The 21830-nt window shown below is 36.7% G+C and overlaps 1 protein-coding gene across 3 annotated transcripts in view; it reads right to left on the reverse strand.

The window, feature by feature from the left end:
* PPHLN1 (periphilin 1) overlaps positions 1-21706 on the reverse strand; it is a 64164-nt gene extending 42458 nt beyond the window's left edge. For all 3 annotated transcript variants that reach the window (XM_053977244.1, XM_053977243.1, XM_053977245.1), the window contains exons 1-5: positions 21655-21706; positions 16898-16945; positions 15734-15825; positions 12346-12525; positions 11840-11895 (exon numbers count right to left, since the gene is read on the reverse strand). In XM_053977244.1, the coding sequence (XP_053833219.1) occupies positions 11840-11895; positions 12346-12525; positions 15734-15825; position 16898 (329 nt within the window). In that variant the 5' untranslated portion in view covers positions 16899-16945; positions 21655-21706. The remainder of the gene's footprint in view (positions 1-11839; positions 11896-12345; positions 12526-15733; positions 15826-16897; positions 16946-21654) is intronic.
* Positions 21707-21830: the final 124 nt, after the last annotated feature.

Genomic DNA, 21830 nt, shown 5'->3' on the forward strand with positions numbered 1-21830 from the left:
AACTATTATCTGACAAGGAGAAATTATGGTCAGTCACAGATAAGGACAGAGAAACAAAGTAACAAGAGTCCAGAAAAACACAGATTTAAGTACCAAACAATTAAGAGCAAACAGCTTTAGACAACTCTTCGCAGAATAAAGACAAAATATGTTATTTAGACAAATTAAGATTAAATTAGACAAAATAACTGCATTTAAATGCATGTGATCTTGGTTTTTCTTCTTTTCAAAAACAAGGGCTTAGTAAAGCCCCCCCCCAGTTTCTCTAAAATAGAAAACAAAACATAGGTCTTAAGTTCCAGAGGGAGTATTTGCTTAAAGTGATGGACCAAATTACAATTTCTATAAATAGCTACAACATTTACAACTACCTTTGAGCAGCCTATCACCCCAGAAGAGTAAAGTAGTTCAGACAACTAGCTCAGGGACCTAGCTCATAAACCTCTCCCATTTTATGACTCTATGCAGTAGCAACTAAATCAATTCCTAAACAGACTTAATTCAAAATGGAAACAACCAAAATCTTCTATCTCAATATAAGCTTAAAAATTGGAAAAGAGCCAGGAAGCACAATATGGTACTTTACATACTTTGTTTTTTCTTCCTAATGCCCTAACAGACCAGAGAAACTGGTCAACATTTTAGCTTCTAGACAAAGTTCTAATGAACAGTGATTCCTAAGTATGTGCTTGCACTTTTACTGCTGTCCTGCCTCAGGCAGAGACCAGCACACAGAAAAGAGTTTTAAAACATTTCCCTGAGGTACCAAAGCACATTGGTATCCCTCAAAAGTGTCTTTTCTTTGAGGGCTTTGAATTTATTTCACACTTAGTTTGTGCCAAACAATTTAATGTAGACAAGCATTTGTCTTATATACACACTAAGCCCCAGAGAGAAATATTTTTGCACTTTATTTTAAGGACATAAGTGAATTTTATGTTCAGCAAGCTATTACTCTTTCCCCAAAAGCTATCTTTAAAATTCTTCCATAGAAGAACACACAAACCATGAAATAGCTGCTGGAAGAGCACTTAAGCTTTTCATCAGTGTGCTGCAGAATGCCATTAGTTCATTGGCAAAAGAACGCAAAAAGTAGTGCTAGGATATGCTAATTTAATCAGCTATTGGCGTTAACTTTCTAACACTATCAATAAAAAGCTGCAAAAGGAAAGAGCAAGTTGTGGAACACGTTTGTAAGCAGTAATACCTTATGCCAGTAACACTGGTGGACAATACCCTTACTAATTTACTATTTTTTCTATTTCCAAATCCCTTAATGAGATCTGTAAATCAGAAAAACATTCAATTTTTCTCTAAATGGGAAAAACGCTTCACAGATCTCTATGCTTTTATTCTTAAATTAAAGTGAGATTTGAAGCAAGTAGGTCAAATAGGTTTCACTTGCTTATATGCCTCAAAGCGTTGTAACAGTGGTACAGACTTCTGCAAAGCAAATTGCAGTAAAGTTAGCACACTACTGCCTTTGCCTCTGGACTTCTCAATATAAAAGACATTATACATATATGTAGAAAAAATCCATTGCACATAATGGAATTGTTCTTTATGTGGTCTCATTCCTTCCTGTTAGGTATATAGTTTGTTCAAAATCAGAAATTTAAGAGATTTCAAAATCAGAAATTTAAGAAATTTAAGAAATTTCCTCTTATAAATTATTCAGCCATGTAGCTTTATCTATTTTATTTTCCAGTTTGCTTTTTTCCTTCACTTTCATTACGATTTATAGTCTCTATAATAAACATTAATATCTCTTGCCTCTTTTGTAGGCCATTTCCTATATATTATAAATATCACTTGCTTGAACATATTTAACACATAGGCAAGCCATGCTGCCTGGGTAAATTCCTTATTAAAAATCCTTCTGCAACTCTTGTTTGCCTTCAGTTATTTCAGTGATTTAATAACAGTTAACTTTGGAGAACTATGACAGCTCATACAGATTGAAACTGGTGCTGCTGCAATCCTGAACTCTGCAACCTTCCTTGGATCCACATTTCGATTCTGTATCTAAGCTGGCATTGATATTTTCTCTCAGACAACAAAACTGGCAGATAAATATTTAATTCATTGTGGTGGGCTAGCACACAGAACCAGCTACGTGAAATGTACAAACACCTGAAACAGAACCAGGGAGAGGGGAAGGACCACAATGGCTCCTGCTTAGATAGTTGAAACTGCTGTGGAAACATACTTTTTCTGGAAACATACAAACTGCTGTAGGGAAATCAATCTCTTTACTGCATTTGTGACTTTTCATTAATTATGATAAATAAAACAGGTTCCTTGACAGATTTCAATAAGCCTCAAAGAAGTAACACTCCTTTTTTTTTCCCCTAAAAATAACAGACATATATATCTAGCAACACTGACTGGTAAACGTAAATTTAAAAATAAGTTTTAAAAGAGAATGCTGTTTAACAAACACAAGTTTTAGTAAGCATTAATAAATTAACAGTAGCTGAAAAGAGGTTTTAAAGAAGGTAATTCACTGCTTTATACTTGTCTCCTCTGTTAATGTAATCTTTCACCTCACTTAGATAATCCTTGTACAAAATGCTTCAAAAACTGCATCTAACAAGATAAAAACTGTAGAATGCAGTCTACTGAGTCTAGTAACTGAAACATGAATTAGTTTGCCCATCTACTCTACTCTGACGAGATCCCAGCTGGTACACTGCACCCAGCTCCAAAGTCCTGGAAAGACATGGATGGACAGTTTATGATGAGCATGCTGAAACACTGGAACTGGTTGCCCAGAGAGCAAATAACCCATCCTTGGAAAAACATACAGGGTCAGGCTGGAAGGGGCTCTGACCAATCTGATCTACTCAAAGATGTTGCTGCTTACTGCAGGGGGTTGCCTAGATGACCTTTGAAGGTACCTTCCAACTCAAACCATTCTATCATTCTGTAAGTCAATACATTGAAACATTTTTTCCATTTTACTTCCAAATTTCAGAATCATGCTCTCAAGCATGAGAAGATATGACTTAATTTAACACATGCAACTGTTGAAAGTCAGACTTCAGAAGAGAAAGACATTCCCACAACTAGCTGACCCAACCCTGCTGTGTATAATGACATCAATATTCAGTTTCACTTAGACAAAGGTATTTATTGTCAGCTCATAAACAAGTTCTACAGAGCTTCATATACAAAGGAAAGAAACTTCAAGGTTATGCAAATATATATAATGAACTATGTCAAGACTAACAAATATATATAATGAACTAATGTCAAGACTAACACTGAGAATAATTTGTTACCACACAAAAATAGTATCATCTTTTAAAAATAATACCAATAGCATGAGATCATGGAATTGCTTTACTGATTAACTTTTCCTCAGATGTGGATCATAACACCCTAAACACAAGGAAATGGCACATCAAAAATTTTCTCTTTGAAGCAAAATGTTTAATAAAAGGATGCCTAAATTACCAGTAACACTACACTTTTTCCTCTCCTCTCCTGTATCCTAATATTCCCACCCTTTCTCAATGGGAATTGAATCGAAAATATTTAGTGTATTCAAAATATAACAAACAAGTCCTTGGAACCTATGGTGATGAAGAAGAATTTACTTTCCTAAGTGAAATTATGTCAAAATCCTCTGTGACAATACACCTCAACATGAGAAAGACATGACTACATTCATCAGTCCAATTCATCGGCTTTGAGATTATTTAGTTAGATGCCATCTTAACAGAAGTTGTCTGCACTCGAAGGGACACTCCCTTCTCTTTCCCTCCCCCACTGTCTCCGAAGCTAGCTGTTTTTCAGTGAAGTAGTTAGGAAACATTTCCAGAATAATCAAGAGCTACCCATGGGAGTTTGCCTCATTATTTCCCAATCCACCATTAACCTGCTAGTTTTGATACCATCTATAGTGCTAGCTATAAGACTGGACCAGGCGAGCTCGCTTTTCAATGACTTCCTTTAAGAAATATGTTAATCAAGATCTTACAGTGTAAAGGTACATAATCTTATCTTTAGGCACATTATCCTATCATACAATGTAAGCAGAGGAGCCCCTTACAGTTTATTAGCATTATGTAAACAACATTATTAGAAGGAAATAATAATGTTCCAAGATGTGACTTAGTTTTAAACAACGAATCAATGTTAATACAAAATTTAACTGAATCTGCAGAGACTACTGGATTTCTCCTTAGAGGTGTATCATAACATATCAACACCTGTAGCAAACAGGTGTTGCACACAAATAGCCCCTGTTAAAAATATTATGATGACATCAATTTAATGTAACAATTTAAAACCTTACAAAAACTACAGTGGGAAACAATTGTACACACAAAAAGCCAAAAATCCTTAAAACGTAACACAGCTTTGGATCAAAAGCAAGTCAAACATGACAGCAGCTGAGAATTGACATGATAAGAACTTCTCGGGTTTGCTTTTTTTACCAAATTTGGTGTGCTTGCTCTAATTTTGTCAAATATTTACAAGTCAATTTACTATCTGGCCATTCCTTATTCAACAACAATTTTTAAGAATATAAAAATGTTCTTAGCAAAGTTTATAAATATCTGTCTTAATCCTTTCTCAATGCCTCAGAATCACAGCAGAGAAGCTGTATTTAAATGTAACCGAAACATTTAAAAGGACCAAAGTATAAGAAATACCATACACACAGAATCAGACTGAAAATAGCTACTGTAATTATGCTTTTCAACAACAAGCTCACCCAATTTTCTCTTAGGGCTTTTAGAGAAGTTAAATCCAAGATTTAGAACCATTCCACATTTCATATAACAGGCCAGCTCTATTGTATGAGGCTGTTTATTTACAAGTTCGGCAGAAAAAAAAAATCAGTTAGCGGGAAGTTCTGCTAATTTGATAGTTTAAACTCCTTTCTCTCATCCTGAGATGGAAACTGCATAACCAATTAGAATTCTGCAAGATCTTCTAAAAGGAACAAAACTATCAGTAAGCAATTTCTGAAAGCAAACTTGTTTTTTAGCATTGGATAGATAAATTTTGCAAAGGAAATAAAACAGCCTTCAATAAACATCACAATCAATTTTTATACAAAAAATTTTTTAAAATATTAATCTCTCAGCAACTAAAACTATCAGCCATTGAAAGCAACATTCACCTTCCAATTTAGCTACACAATTAGCTAAAACATGTAAAAACAACCCAGTTGAAAATAAGAGCAATTTCTACCTCCTCCCCATATTTTTACATTAGAGGATGGGGGCAAAACAAATTCTACAGTTGAAACCCTGCCTACTAATCTCTCCTCTTCCCCCATTCTCAAGTGACAAACATTTCAGAAGTGGAATGACAGCAGTCTTGATTTGATTGAGGTTTCCAGAATAATTCTAGATATATGCACACAGGGCCCATATGCAGCAGAAACTCATATTGACATAAAATTCCTAGGAAGAAAACAGGCAGTGTTCACATAGATAGTCTCTGGGTTCCAATTTAAACAGAAAAAAGGTTCATCACAACAATAAAACCAAACTTGTCCAAATTACAACTTCTTTACTTTCAGTTGACCTGCATCAGTGGACATCTCTGAACTGCTCTTGATTATACTCAGTATTCAGTACAGGGCATTTTTAAAATGCTATGTGGTATCTGCATGAGAAGATCTGAGTTCTTAAAATCCACTCAAAATACAAACTTATAGACCTACAGAACCCAAAGTGCTGGCATACAATCAGATATATTTAACTCTGACTGAGTAATGACAGTCAAATTATGGAACACAAATACTCAGTTTGCAAACAAATTGGTTGTCCTAAGCACAAAAGAGCTACAGCCAGCAGAGCAGAAAATAGTTCTTAAAGAAAATGCAGCAAGTACTGAATCAGTAAGACTGCTGCATAAAACATGAACTGAATATGAAGTCATTAAATATTTAGTGTAAACCAGAACCAACTTTTAAGTTGTATATTACCTATTATCTTGTTCCAAAAGGTTCTCATTTTCCCCCTCCACCCTCCAAAACATCATAAGCCAAGATAAACTAATTTAGCTAGCAGCTTAACACAATGGGTTTTCTGAGCAAAAGATTTCAACAGACTAGTTCTTGCCTGGAGTTGTAGACAGGTATAAAGAATCTACCACAATGATCTATTGTAAGGAAACTGTAATGTTGTATATGAATAAACAAGCCACTCAGCCATGTGAATACCTGAGAGGTTCAATGTTCTGGCAGAGATTCTATTTATTTATTAAAAGAAAAAGGCATGTGCTAATGAGTACAATTACAACTCTGCTTATCAATCTCTGTCAAAAGCAAAACTATTTTCTTTGGGTGACTGCCATATTTATTTCCCTCCACACGACTTTAATAAAGAATGAGGTTCTTATATGGTGCCCCTTAAGAGATGTCAAATATTGCAACAAAACAGCAGACTTATGTACATTTATAGCACCATCTCATAAATCCCTTTGGCTAAGTTTATCTTCTATAAGCAAGACACAGATCAGTTTACATGACAAGAAACTTTAAATCCAAAGCCTAAAGGCCTCCCACAACATAATACACTGCTTTAATATATTATACTATTTAAACACATTTACTATTTCATTAATTAAAGAAAACACACAGGGAGGAGAAAAAAACTCCAAGAAACATCTGCCCCCTGTAATTCAAAGGTGACTGCATAGTGACAATGTAAAGATAACTGCCTTGGACTATGACACATCTGAACTCTCAACATTAAATGCTGCTTTACTGAGAGAAGAGTCAGTGACCCTCAACTTCCATCTGGAGACTCTCTCATCAAAGGTTTTCGTTTAAAATAACCATTCTTACCAAAGTACAATTTTCTTCTCGATGTATGATCTTCAGACCACAACTCTACACAACTCTACTCTGACGACATCCTGTTATCACTTTGTGCACTTACAAGGGGTCAATCACTAAATGGAAGGGTAGTTCAAGCAGAGATCAGAAAGACAAGATTGCTGGGCTTCTATCCCCCACTTTGCAACCAATTTACTCCATGACCTACAGTAAAGGCATTCTCACTGGGAAGGTGCATGCATCCAGAAAAACCAAGATATATTATACTTTCCCATCCTAAAGTGGCAATTGCAAGTTTAATGCTCAGAAAACTACATATTTTTTTCAAAGAAAAGACAATAAACCATTGATTTAAAATACTTCCAAAACAAAATATAGAACTGACCAATGAATTGCAATTGTTCACAGATCAAACTGTTTACAAATAAGTTTCTATATTTTGCCAGACAGTTTTCTCTCATTTGTAGCACCAAAATTACTTCAGTATTTTCATTTATTACCAAGTATTTCCAAAGCACTCCAGGAAATAAGCAGATCTGGTTTTGATAGACAAATGCATTAGTATTAAAGACTGTACTACTGAAATTACTTCCTAATTTCACTTAGAACATGGGAGAAAAACCCAACACACAATAAACAAAACAACACGCATAGTAGCAACAAGTTTCCTCCCTTAGCAAAGGAAAAATTATTCATATGTACAGCTGAAGAGGAGATATTAAAAATGTCCTATGTAAGCCACTTCTCAGGAGTCTACTTTTTACTTATTCTACAAATATGGCAACCCTTATTCTACAAAAATCTGGGCCTCAGATCACTCTAAGGATCAAATTTAATGCATGTGTAGCTGGGATTTACAAGTGCGTCATTTTGTAATTTCTCTTTGAAGATGAGTCTTACTCATCTTAACTTGCCAAGTTTCGTATATTTCAGATGTTGTAAACTCAGTTTGCTTGGTAAAAAAAAAAAAATGAAGTAATGCTCTGTGCACTCAAAAGGATTAAAATTTGGCATGACTAAAGTGAACAGCAGCTAACAATCTTCCAAAGCATCACACTGAAAAGTTCATCTGACCTTATAAAAATGAACTTGGATGCAAAACCCAATGCTATGAGGCCCATAGGGAAGTACTACAAAACTAGAATCCTTCAACATATAACAACAGAGCTCCCTGCAACTTTTTTAAAAATCTGACATGCATGAGTGCTTTGCATAAATGAGCCTAATATATTGCTGAAGACAAGCACTAACACAGCTCCAGAAATTATCAACATCAGTATAAGATAAATGTATGAAGAAGTCACGCCTTAATTGATCTCAACCTCCTTTGAATTGCTAAGTCTCACAATTCTCATAGCATCAGCAACCAAGGCATTAATGTGTGCAGAAAATTTCCTCCAAACTATGATGTACAATTCTTTATATGTGCCAAGTACACTTGAACCAAAAGGCACTTCAAATCAAGCTAAAACAAAATTCATATCAGTTCCTAAAGTTCAGAATTCCTTAGGTGACTACAGGAGAGAAAGAGCTGGGAACTCATTTTGAAATCTATGCCCTGCACATCCTCTTTATTCCTTTATTTTTTACGTATAAAATATGTATCTTCACCATAAAAAAGTCATGGTCAGGATGACAGCTGTTCACTAAACATAGTATAAAACAGGGCTAACAACTCTCAAAAAGCATGTGGAAGGAAGAGTAATGCTCCACTCAGCACTAAACATGATAATGTCTACCATGTAAATGACAGCTGCTTGGAAACTGGAGCATGACCCTGTAAGGAGGAAGGCAAGAAAAAAAGACAGTAAGCCAAGTGCTAGAACCTGTGCAATCCTCTTGTCACTCATGGAGAACTGCTGCTGGCCATTAGACACATCATAGCTGAAGCCACAAGTCTACAAATGCTAAGTAAGCAAGGATGTCTTATTTTTAAGAAAAAGGCAAGAAGCTTAAAAAAAGCCCAACAAAATACCACTGAAGAAACAATGGGAAAAAAATACAAAAAGTCCCTAACTGCTGGTTTCTTCAACAGCAAAGCTTAAGACAATTACAGAATGACAGAACATAAGGAGTTGCAAGGGACCCACAAGGATCATTGAGTCCAACTCCTGGTCCAGCACAGGACCATCCCCAAGAGTCACATCATGGTGTCTGAGAGCACTGTCCAACACTTCTTGAACTCTGTTGGGCTGGTGCTGTGACCACTTCCCTGGGGAGCCTGTTCCAGTGCACGAGCACCCTCTGGGTGAGAAATCTTTTCCTGATATCCAACATAAACCTACCCTGACTCAGCTTCAGGCCATTCCTTCAAGTTGTGTCACCACAGAGGAGAGATCAGTGTCTGCCCCTCCTCTTTCCCTCACAAGGAAGTTGTAACTGCAATGAGGTCTCCCCTCAGTCTCCTCTTCTCCAGGCTGAGCAGACAAGTGACCTCAGCTGCTCCACATAATGCTTCTCCTCAAAGCCCTTCATCCTCTTTGTTACTCTCCTTTGGACACTTTCTAATAGATTAATATTTTTCTCATATTGTGGTGCCCAAAACTGCACACAGGACTCACCTAAGGACATTTGCTATTGCAGATAAGTGGCATTCTACTTCAGGAGAATCTCAAGTAATGCTTTTCAGCACTCAAGATAGGGAGAAGAAAAATGCAAAGAGTAAGAGATGGGAGAGTACTTTTTGACAGGTATGTTTTCAAAAACCAAAACAGGAAAATGTGAAAGATGAATACTCAAAAGGAAATGCTAAAATCATACTGACAACAACTTCTTACAGCACATTTTTAGCTGCTGATTTCAATTTTAAAAATAATCAAGAAAGTCATTATTTCTGTCAATAAATGAGCTACTATTTTTAAGAATTTACAGTCACTGTATTAACTATGAAAACCCATTACCCATACAAGTCTCCTGATTATCTAGCTTCTAACTATGCTTTAGTCACATTCCATGCAATTTTTTAAAAAAAATCCTTCTGATTAAAATCATCTTAAATCTCCTCCTCTTTCCTCAAATAAAAAGAATTATGTGTACTCAAAAGAACTTACCTAAATTAACTTTAAGCATATCCAAAGAGAAGGCATTTTTGCATAAAATAACTTTTTAATATCATGTTTTGTGGAGCAAACGTCTTTGAAATAGAAAGTAATTAGCATTTTCACCACAGGAGACAACATATACCATGAAATGTACTTTGATTTCCTCCTTGAGATCCACTACATTGTTCAATAGTGGGCAATATGCAAACAATCATAATTAAGTTTATTACAAACATGGAACACTACAAATGTTTAGCAGTCTGATCACAAGACTTTACTTTCAAAATTATTTACTATATTTATATAATGAATCAGTAGGATTTAATTCCATTTCAAATATATTTTAACCATGGATTTTTATGAAGTTCTTCCATAGCATTACTGCAGTTGTGTAACAGCTATATAGTCTGAAGTATATAATCAGATGGGACTATCATATACTACACAACACACTTATAAAGCCTTCAACAAAATGAACTGATATTTTAACCTCACTTTTTTTAACCTTATTTTGAAAGGAAGAAATCAGGATGCATTTAAGACAATTTTTTGACCACTGGGTGCCACTCTTGTTCTGTGTACAATAAACTGCCTGACACTAACTCAGTCACCTCAGCCTTTTTGGTTTTTACCTCAGCTTTAAACAACCCTAATTCTTCTAAATTGAGAGGAAACGATGGAAAAACTTTTACACACGTTTTTATTAAGCACTCCTTTTCAAAACCTTTTATTATTGCTTCTAGCCCCAAAAATACAATTCTGAAAGAAGTCTATTACACACAGACCCTTATGATGTATGAAAGATTTCCTTTATGGTGAGGTTATAGAATAATCCACCCGTGTTATGTCTAAATTATCCCATTCAATAGAATAGATAGCTACTGCAACTGTGTGGCCCTCTATGGATATTGCTACTAACAGCTTCATACTGAGTTTGCAACACCACAAGACTGAGGCTTGCCCTGTCTGAGCTTTTTCTGACCTGCTTGCAGTCTTTTTTTTAACTTGCTGCTAGTTTAACAGCAATTTTTCCACTTGGACAGGTGTCTGTAGCTAACTTGGTTTACTTCTGTTGATCTTTGTATGGTACAACCACAGTTTTAAATACATGTTGTAACAAGGAGTTATTCTATGATATTATGACCATGATGCAATACCTACAAATACAAGCTGGTATAATAGACATCTCAAGAAGTGGAAATGCAGGATGTGGCATATAAAAGCACAGCCATCAGATGACATTTTTAGATCAGACTGCTAATATTTCGCCTATACTAACAATCCATTGTCTAACCATTGTCTAAATATTTAAGGTGACTTTCATCCTTGTCCATAAATTTTGAGTGTAACACTATCCTGTGCACTTTATTTGCTAACTCAAATAATCCATATCAAACATCATTGCAGGCATATGTATATTAAAGCCCTATGATTTACTACTAGTACTTAGATTTCATAAATGGGAACCTGAGGTACAGACTAAGAAGGGTTCACAGAAATTAATATTACATATGATGGAAATATATACTCATCAGTTCAGCTGAGAAAACAGGGAGCTCAGAAGAAGGCTGTGGTGAACTTCATAATCCCATTATCTACCCCACCAACCTTTAAAATGGCACAGGCATCATTATATTGTAGCCCCAATGTACTGCAGAACCAAATAATAGAACAAAGAATTCTCTGAAATAATGTAAGAAGTGTGATCGATCAGAGATGCATTAAATTACTTACACTTCCAGGTTACCATCCTAAAGATGTTATCATGATGCCTCCTATCCTTATTGAACTAGAGACTTTCATGTCATATAATTTCTTTAATTTCTATTTCAAACAATACAACTAAAACCCATTTTCCACTATTGTCTTTTACTTCAACATATGTCCTTTCCCTGTTATTTCACTGGCCTGCTCTACCAGCTGAATGAGTGACCAACTAAAATGCCCTAAATATTCACAGCCTATGCATGGCACTACTAGAATCAAAAAATACCTGTATTCAGGTCTTGTAGGATGATCATCCCTTGCCCATCTGTATCCTGATTCATCCTGCAAAACATACATGCAAAACAACTGCATGACATGCATCTCAATGTCAGATGTCAAGTATACTTAGCTGCCAAATGGTACTTAATTACTGCAAAACCAAAGCATTTAATGAGCTAAAAAAATATTAACCCTTGCAACTAGTATCTTCTCAATTTATTCACTGTATCCATTTACTTTTTATTTCTTCCTCTGTCAATATTGAAGAGAGCAACTTTGCAATGCTATACAAAACACTAAAAACTATGGAAGTTTCCAAAGCATTTATATATGCTCGGACTTAAAGAACGCTTTCCTCTTCGAAATATAAATTACCATGAATACCCTGAAATTACAGAATTTCAAACAGCTGGATTGCAGGGGGCAACAATAATGACCTTCCCAGTATTTTAATTACCTAGTATTCAAGCCTTAATGGGAAAACAAACATCATAAACATGTGAGAAGAATCACCTTATGTACACCTCGGTGTGCAGGGCCACTTCTTCGGTCATGGGCAAAACTACGACCCTCGTTATAGTCTCTGTACTCAGCGTGACCGTAATCGTCATAGCGACTGTAATTCCCGTCCCCAGGTCTCTCAAGCAGTGGTGGTTTCTTGGGCACAATGTTTACTATTCTGTGGTAATCACCCTAAACCACAAAACAAACAAAATCATACTGCTTTTAACAGCTGAAAATCCACAATGAATTAAAAAAAATAGAATCAAGTTATTTCTAAATATGGGACTTAAAAGAGGAAATTGCACAGGGAAACAGCAATGTTAAAAATCATGCCAGTCTGACAGTGGAATAACTTATTAAATCTAATTGGACACTACTCATGTTCAATCCTTAGACATTACAAGTTTAATTGTAGAGGTAAAAATTTAAACATGGTTTAATTGTCTTTTGAAAGTTTATAAGCAGTAGCATTAGCTACTTTCTGAGCATCGGTTAGCTACATGTATTTCTCAGATTTTTAAATTATCTTCAGAATGCAACAAAGAAAGTTACACCTGTAATGACTATAAAAAAAAAAAGAGTCCATTTGAAAATACTAACAATTTTCCTTATGTCCATAACATCCTCCACACTGCAGAGATTGTAGTTAAGATAGACCTCGCTTCATAATCTGACTAAACATGCACTGAATACAATGCAGTAGGTGATCTGAAGATTCAAGTGACAGAATTTTAACACTCTCATTTTTTCTTTTAGTGCACATTTCAGGCAGCTTTTAGCTAGAGCACAAAATTAATTTATTCCCTTCAAATAACATGTCATATACCATTTGTCAGCTAAAGAAATTCTTTGTTTATTAAGTATAAATTGCACAACTGCAAAAATATAAATTCCATTTTACTAGAACTAACTTTTATAAAAGTCAATCGCAAATAAAAAGCAAATGAATGCAAGATTTTGTATTTTAAATCTTCTTCCTTTAGCAAAACATTTTTTAATGGGCCTTAAACAAAAGCTACTAATGCAGAGACTTGAGTTAGCATGTGCAATTTGGCAGGGGGGGAGGCGGGAAAGACATTCAAGCTATTTTTTTTAGTAGTAAGAAGTCACAATCTAATGCACTGATAGTTTTTGCAGAAAAATACACTATATTCCCAAACTGCTAAATATTGTCATGTAAAAAAATGTTTGTTTTGATTTCAAAGACCACCCAACAAACTGAATAGAGGGCAATCTAAAGCCAGCCTACAGCCATACTGGTGCAAAGTGGAGACTACATACACAGTCATACAGAGTCACAATGCTTGATCTACTCTTACCTCATCGAACATCCTCCACATGTAATTTTTTTTTTAGTTTGGTGTCTTACAAAGATGTGCTGTGCAGCTTAAATAAAACTGCTCCATGCTTTAACCTCACCCAGAAGACCCCACCACATAACTATACTGACATACAAAAGAACAGTTACATGAAAACTCGATGAGTATCCTTCCCACACAATTATATCAAGTGCTTGCAATTTCATGTTCTTTAACAGTAACTGTGTTTCTACTACAATCTGTACTTCATATACAATTAGCACCCAGTTTAGATGGGGACACATCTATTGCTTTCTTCAAAAAAAGATACTTCATTCTGTATCACTGGCACATCTCATTTCTAACATACTAACCTATCAGCAAACACTAAGCGTATTAACAGATTGAACAAATTAATTCCATTTCACTTGTCTAATCAAAATTTAGTCACACTTCTACATGTGGACACAAATACAATAGCACAGGCTTACAAGGACAGAAAGTACCTTCCAACTATCTTGAATCTGCAGAGCTGTATGAGAAGGAACTCCATATCCATCTTTCAGTATGGCAGAGAGACACCATATCTTGGTTTGCCCAGTTACAGGGGATGTTGTTTTGGTACATATGGGTAATATTAAATGTGATGAGTGTACTCTGCTATTCCCTTCAATCCCAGTTCCAAATACATGTAATATAAAGCTAGCATTGAACTATCTAGTTAAAATTTGCATCAAAACGAGTGCATCACATCTTTCAGACTATAAATTTTCATAATGCCTAATCACACATTGTTCCCTGGACAGCCTGAAAGATTACAGGAATTTAGAAATGTCAATGCTGAAATGGTTAAATTAAATTGGCAATGTGTTAGTCAAACAACTGAAAAAACACCTTTGAAAATACATTCTGCCTTTCCTCTTGTCCTATCTTGATAAGCATTTTGGAGAAGGAGGTAGCTAAACATCCTGTGAAAATCAACCTGATTTCCAGATTGCTGAAAATGCAGAAATGTTACTTTTGCCTGTCACAGTAACAAAAATGTCACAGAGCAGCCAACCACTAATAACTACTCAATAGAGAAGCCTGTGTTATTAGTTACAGAGAGTAATCAAAAGTCTTCAAAGAGATAAACTGAAAACAAAACAGAGAGAACCAAGAAGACACTAAATCAGTTATGGTATTATTTCAACATTTACCATAAGAAAAAGGGCAGTCAGATAAGAAGCACTGGCACCTTTTATTTTGCCAAAAGCACATTATACAGGATGTAAATAGAAATATCAAAAAGTATTCTTAAAATTTTATTTACGGTGTAATACCTCCAAAGAAAAAGCTACAACCTGTTTTATTCATTTGTTGGAGACTTCAGACAAGGGAAAAAAAAAATTGCCCAACTCTCTGGAACAGAGAATTCCTAAAAGCATTCTGAAGTTATTCTATAGCACAGCAAGCACAGCTTCTGCATTTGCTTTTACAAGCACACCATACATACATACATAACACACCACAAAAGACTCTGTATCTACAAAGTAGATTTCTGTTGACACTCTTCTTGTAAAGTGTTTCCTTTACAGGACTCCAAAGCACAACTTCAGCAAAGAAGTACTTTCAACACTTGTTAAAAATATCTTCTCCTATACTTTAACCACTATTAAAAAAAACTGTGCTGGTGACAAGAACAATCATGAAAGAAGTTCCTTTACCACCTGAAGTTACTTAAGGAAATATTAACATAAAAAGACTATGGAAAAATAGAACATTAGTATGGCCTCTTGTTCCCCGGAAGTCATTAAAAATCCTGTTCAAAGAATTACACCAAAAAATCAGTTTACCAAAATACAAATATTCTAAAACAGTTCCAACAGATTTGAAAATTAAAAAAAAAGAAACCAATATTTAATTCAGTAGGCAGCCTATTATTTCTGTGCAGATGCATGTGCCAGACTGCTGACTTCAAAGAAAGGGGAAAAAATGTACTTAGGGTATACTAGGAACTTACACCGGTACATAAATCCACCCCCTATGGAACAGGTCATTGTATAAAGGTATAGTATAACGTTATAATGCTACAGATACAATGCTTATTACACACTTACATCACCATGAATCCTTGGAGGGAGACGTTCTCTTGGAACTCTTTCATAGTCATATCGCCCTTCAGACCACATTTCATCTCTTCGATATGCCACTAAAGACAATGAAAATACAATTAGTGAAAACGAGACTCATTATGAATAGACAAAAGGACAGTGAGCAGAAAAATAAAGGTTCCAGGATTTCTTCCAATACAATGTATTATGCACAAGCCCTGTACGTACACTTCTTATTATTAGCTGTTTAAAATATGTAAAGTATGTAATGTACTTGGAGCAAAAATAACTTGCAGTATGGGTAAGAACATGGAACTGGAAATTGGTTCAGTATAATCAGTAAAATTACAGGACTTAGAGATACTATAAATTTCTCTATTGAAATATACGCATATTGCAAATACTAGATGTACAAACAAATGCATACACACATACCTTACAGCAATTTTAATACTGTTCTTCTAAAAACACTGGAACTTTAAGAAAAGTATTTCAATGTCTATTTATTAAATAATTTCTACTTTTTAAAAAAATATAATAATTTGAATTATTTCATCAATTCAATCGTCTGGAAATAGATCAAAATGCAGCACGTAATTTCTTGGTACAAAGCCCCACATTTTGATTACATGCATATAATACATTCTTCACATGCAGATACTTTCTGTTTTAAATTGGGAGCCAGCAGAACAAAAAAATACCTCTTTCCAGAGGAAAGGAAGCAGAGTTAGTCATTAAAGAGAGGTGGAAATAAACCATCATCCTAATAGATTCTAGTCATGCTGTACTAGACAACACAGACTTGAGGAGTTCAAACCTTTCTGATGATTATAAAGGTGACAAATTATCTACTATACAATACTAAAAGTAGATAAGTAACTGCTAGAATTATATTTTTCAAACCTTCCATTACAATAGTAGCTCTAGGCGTTAAAAACAGTCAATATGGAAAAGTAATAGCAGATCATGTTCAGAAGGAGAAATACAAAATGTTACCTACTTGCACAAAGTAAAACCACTTTGCTGGAAATAGACTTTTGAGGCTATATAAAATTAATGATTAGTACAGATGCTAAGAATCAACATAAAAGAGTTTATTAACTGTAAACAGAGGTAGCACTAATTCTGATATACACTTTTGCAAAATATAACCAACACTCACATACTTACTTTTCTGTCAATTTTAGCAACTCTGCTTCTGAAGACCCATTCACCTACCTACAAAAACAGAAACTGAGGTTAGCAAAAAATACAAATATATTCATCATAAGTATATTTTTTTTGTTAAGTAAACCAGACAGGTACAATCTAAATGTTTTAACTGTCTGTACCCTGTGATCTGTCTTTGTAAAGAAAAATAAGATTCAGTTGCATGTGATGAGAAGTTAATTAAAAGTTTGATCTAACAAAGACTTTTCTTTTGGTAAAAGAAAGTGAATTCTGATAAAGAAGCTCTTTCCTCAACTATAAGATGTTCAGAGATGTTCATCTATGTTCAGATATTTTGACTCTAGCATTGGTTCAAACGAACCAGATTATCTTCTTAAAATATAGTCCCATTTTATAACAGACTTCACCTTAAGTTTGTTCTACAACCAAGACACAGAACTAGTCTGATGTAGCTACAGGTTATAAATCAAAAGCTGACTAAACCAACTAGCTGCTCCTAGTTTTGGTAAGGACAAAAGCAAGAGGATCCATTGTCCCTGCCTTCTCCAGTTAGCTCCATGAAAGAGTTACTAATTCTGAAACCACTCCTCATATTGTTGCATTGGATGGTCAGATGCATCATCAGAAGCACCTTCCTGGCACTTTCACAGTAACTGCCTCAACTTTTCTTTATTTTGTACTTCACTTTTTCTAGAGCCTTAAAAATGCACACCAGGGCTATATGTGCATGAACAGCTCTTAGGCCAACCCCATGCCCTCCGTCCCACATTACCAGGAGGATGCTCTATCTGCTCTTAGCTGTCCCCAGCACCCTCTTTTCTTTGTGCTCAGAACAGTACTTGAACATTTCTGTGTTTTTATGTACCAGGAGGGACAGAATTAGCTACGGCAAGACAAAATCATTATGTTGAAAAGGCATCACGTGCTCTGCCTTAAAACACTTCACTGCTGGTCGCTCATGCCCAGCCCTTGCCCAGGGTGGACCATTCCTTCTGTCTATACTTGCCCACAACTGGGAAGCACCTGAACTGCTCACAGCACCCACTCCCTCCCCTGCTCATCCACAGCCCACCCACCTCACAGAGATTTAGGTACTTGATGGCAACCCTCAGTTTTTTAGACAAACAGCAAAATACCAGAAGCTGAATTCAGATGAGGTTTTCAAGCGGGCTGCTTTTTTTTTCATTTTGACAAATACAGTAGTGACACTGTCCTTTTCCCTGCACGAGTTATTGAAACTGTTAACTGAACGCAGTGTTCAAAAAGCAATACATCTCAGATAAGTGCTACTGAAGCAGAGCACAGACTTATACCTCATGCAGTCAAACCACCTCCAACATCTCAACACACATCACTGGCAGTAGGCACCAACACTCACACACCCCATTATTTTATCAGGCAGCAAGGCTGATAAAAACCCTCCCCTTTTTTATCACTGTTGGACCTCATTGAAATGAGAAAGAATTAAGACCAGTATTTCGACAAAAGCACAAGCTGGAAAAAGGTAGAGATATGCTATCACAAAAGTCAACAGACTGACAAAAAAATATACACTAGACAACAAGCAACTATGCAGGTGGAAGAAAAAATCTCATCTGCATTTAGAGGAATGAAATGAAGGAAGTAAATCAGGCAGAATCAACCACCAAGTACATTGGTTAAAATGCTGGTAAGGTTAACAAGTAGAAGACCAATTTTATACAGAAGACAAAACAGATAAAATTTAGCTGAGAACAATGAGATACAATAAGGATGTATTTGAAAATATCAAAAGAAAAAATTGTTTGAAGGGAAGAAAATGCAATTCCCAGCATCCTGAGCACCTTTTATCTGTTTCTACAGAAAAAGAAAATCCATTTCCTAACTGATGTGACATAACACAATTTTAATAACAACCATGGACAGGTTAAACTCTTAGGATCAATATCAGAAGATTCCATTAACAAAGACTGAAGAGCTCAAATCTCAAGTTTATCATGCTGTATTGAGATTCAACTGTTCTCTCACTTGGTACAAAGTTGTTGTAAAACAAAGAATGAGAAAAATCTGGTTTTGTTTCATACCTAATACTGTAACTCATCCTGATTAACTATTTTCTATTAGCACATACAACAAAAACAGTTGATATTTAATATGATGATATATAATTACACAAGTAATTGCTATATTAATTTAAACAATCTCTTCCTATTTTTGATCAGAGGTGAATATTTTACCTAAAGCAAAGTCTTCTCTCAAAATAAAGACATTCTGTAAGTGCAGAGGTAATTCTATTAATACAACACAAGCTGCTCTGTTGTAGCCAGCCACCAAGAATGGCTTTACTCCAATTAGCACTATGTTGTGCTCTGTGCTAATACAGGTTTTCTCATCAGGCGGACTACACAGGTCTCTGCACATCTTTTTGCACCCTCCTGATACATTTGCAAAAGCACTCCACAAGAACTGTACACAATTGTACACAATTCTTGTCTGCTTACATTTATTTGAGACATCAATTTTCATCAAGACTACAAGTATCTACTTATCCAGGATTTGTAATTTTCTAGCATGTGCTATCATCCTTCTGCAGAATCTACAATTTTGTTTTCCACACATACAGCTTCCTAATCCAGATGGCTACATCTTACCATATGTGAACAAATACAGAGACAGGCAGCTGGAGCCTGGAGCTGTACAGGCAGCCTCCCATGCCACTGGGATATATCTGGTTTTATAATGTTACTTTGATAAACAGCAGAGACTGACAAATGCGAGCCAATTTTGTCTATCCTCTCTACTTTGGAAAGCTCTCAAAAAAGCTCAAACACTTTTGTACAAGATATAGGAGAGATGTAACTTATTAGCAATATCACTATAAAAGCTGGAATGATTCCTGCTGTGAGGATATCAAGACAGACAAAATATTGTTTTATCTTCCAGGAATTAGACTCTGTATTTGATAATCTTCAAAGATATCCCAGTATCTCTTACCTAGACAGAAGGCAAGGTAGATAAAAATGGGTTTGGGGGAGAAAGTAACTTTCTCATCCTCCCTTCATACTTGAGACAGGTAGAACACACTGAATAGACACAGTCCTACTGGTAAAATGAAAAAGAAGTGTGAGAGCAGAGGGAAAAATCTCACACACTAGGAGATAAAATATAATGAGAGGGGCACTAAGACAAAACAGAGATTTAAAGACAATCTGTCTCTGCCTAATAGCAAATATTAGGCTGTAAGAGTTTCAAAAGCATTTAGAAGTATGACTGCAACAAGTCTAAGGATATTCACCTAGATACCAAGAGGTTTTCTTCCAACCTTTCTCAACCCATTCACAATAATTTTAACTTAAAACAGCATGCGTAAACAGAATATAATTAATAACAGCAGCAGCATTCCAATGAGGATTTACAATCCCACCAGTTCCACTTCCTTACTACCTCATTCCAATATGTCACTGGGACAAGAGCAATGGAAGCAATGCATTGGGGGTTATATTACCAGAATGACTGATATATTAGGACTTATCTTTGCCTGACCACCTGCAGTTACCAGCCTGTCCATCGTCAGTGCCAGTGCCATATTCTACCAGGCTCCGATGTGGCTGTTCTACCAGCAATGTCACTGCAAACACCTGCGTGGATGATGCTCCTGTGGCTTTCCATCCTGCAGCACAAACACTCTGACAACAAAATATGGCAGCTTTCCATACTGCTGCCATAACCGGTCAAAACCACAATGCTCTCAAAAATTACTCTTGAAAGTACCAACCAAGCCATAGCACTTCACCCAGGGCAAGTCACTGTATCAAATTGTCCTCACTGGTTGGGTGGGTTTCCACATCTTTTTGTTATTTCTGACGGTCTTTGTTCCCTTGAAGTCACAGATAAAGAATCTGTTGATAAAGAATCACAGATAAAGACTATCCCTGAAAACCCTAATGGAGGGGAAAGAGCCTACTTAAAGGACTATGAGTGAGAATAAAGAACCATGAAGAGTAGACTTGAGATGCTTAAATACTAGTAAGGACTTAAAATATCACAGCATACCCTGTTGTTAAACTAATCACATAGATTTATTCTGAAAGACTCATTCTAGTACTTATTAGGAAATGAGCTGAGTGACACACTCATGTCTTATTTATCTCTCTAGAAACAATAAGGATACTGATCTTGCACCAACACACCCACCACACACATCAATAAAAGTGTTTACAATGGGACTTATGTAGCCTCCAAACACTCATTACGAATTATTGTTTAAAATTATTCTCAGATGTATGTACAAGGAGAACGAATATTCCCTTCAAAACAAATACACAAATTAAACCGAGAATCGAAGTCTTCTGTCCCATACGGGTTTTAAAGAGGTTTAAATGATAAGGCTTACAAGCCATCTCGGGTGCTAACCAGCAGCCGCCTGCCCAGAGGAGGCCGTCCTTCCCACCGCTCCTGTCCCGCCACTGAGTTTCAGCCACCTCGCGAGCAGTCCGGCTCCACAGAGCTCCCGCCGCCCTCGGGCTGCTCCCGGCGCAGGGAGGGACGCGCTCCCAGGCCATTCCTCGAGGGTGCCGCTCCCCAGGACGGACGCTCCGCGGCCCCCGAGCACGTGCTCGCAGAGGGGGCACGAAGGCGGTCCCGGGGCGCCCCGCAAGAAACCGAGCGCGTCCCACCGCAGCCGCCGGCCAGGGAATCGGCTCTGGCCCCGCCGGTCCCGCGGAGGAAGACGGGCAGCTCCCGGCTCGGCCCCGCTCCCGTCGCCGCCGCTCACCCACCTGCCACTCACCCGCTCCCCGCTCCCGCTGCGCGGCAGCTCCGCGGCGGCCCCGCACGACCGCCGCCGCTTCCGGCGCTCCCGAGCGGTCGGCGGAAACCCCCGCCCGCCGTCGCGGAGCCGCCGCCCATTGGCCGCCGCCTCGCCGGGAGCTGCGCGTCGGCGGAAGCGCGACGG

Source organism: Vidua macroura, chromosome 5 (assembly GCF_024509145.1).
Source record: "Vidua macroura isolate BioBank_ID:100142 chromosome 5, ASM2450914v1, whole genome shotgun sequence".
In the NCBI taxonomy this organism is placed as follows: Eukaryota; Metazoa; Chordata; class Aves; order Passeriformes; family Viduidae; genus Vidua; species Vidua macroura.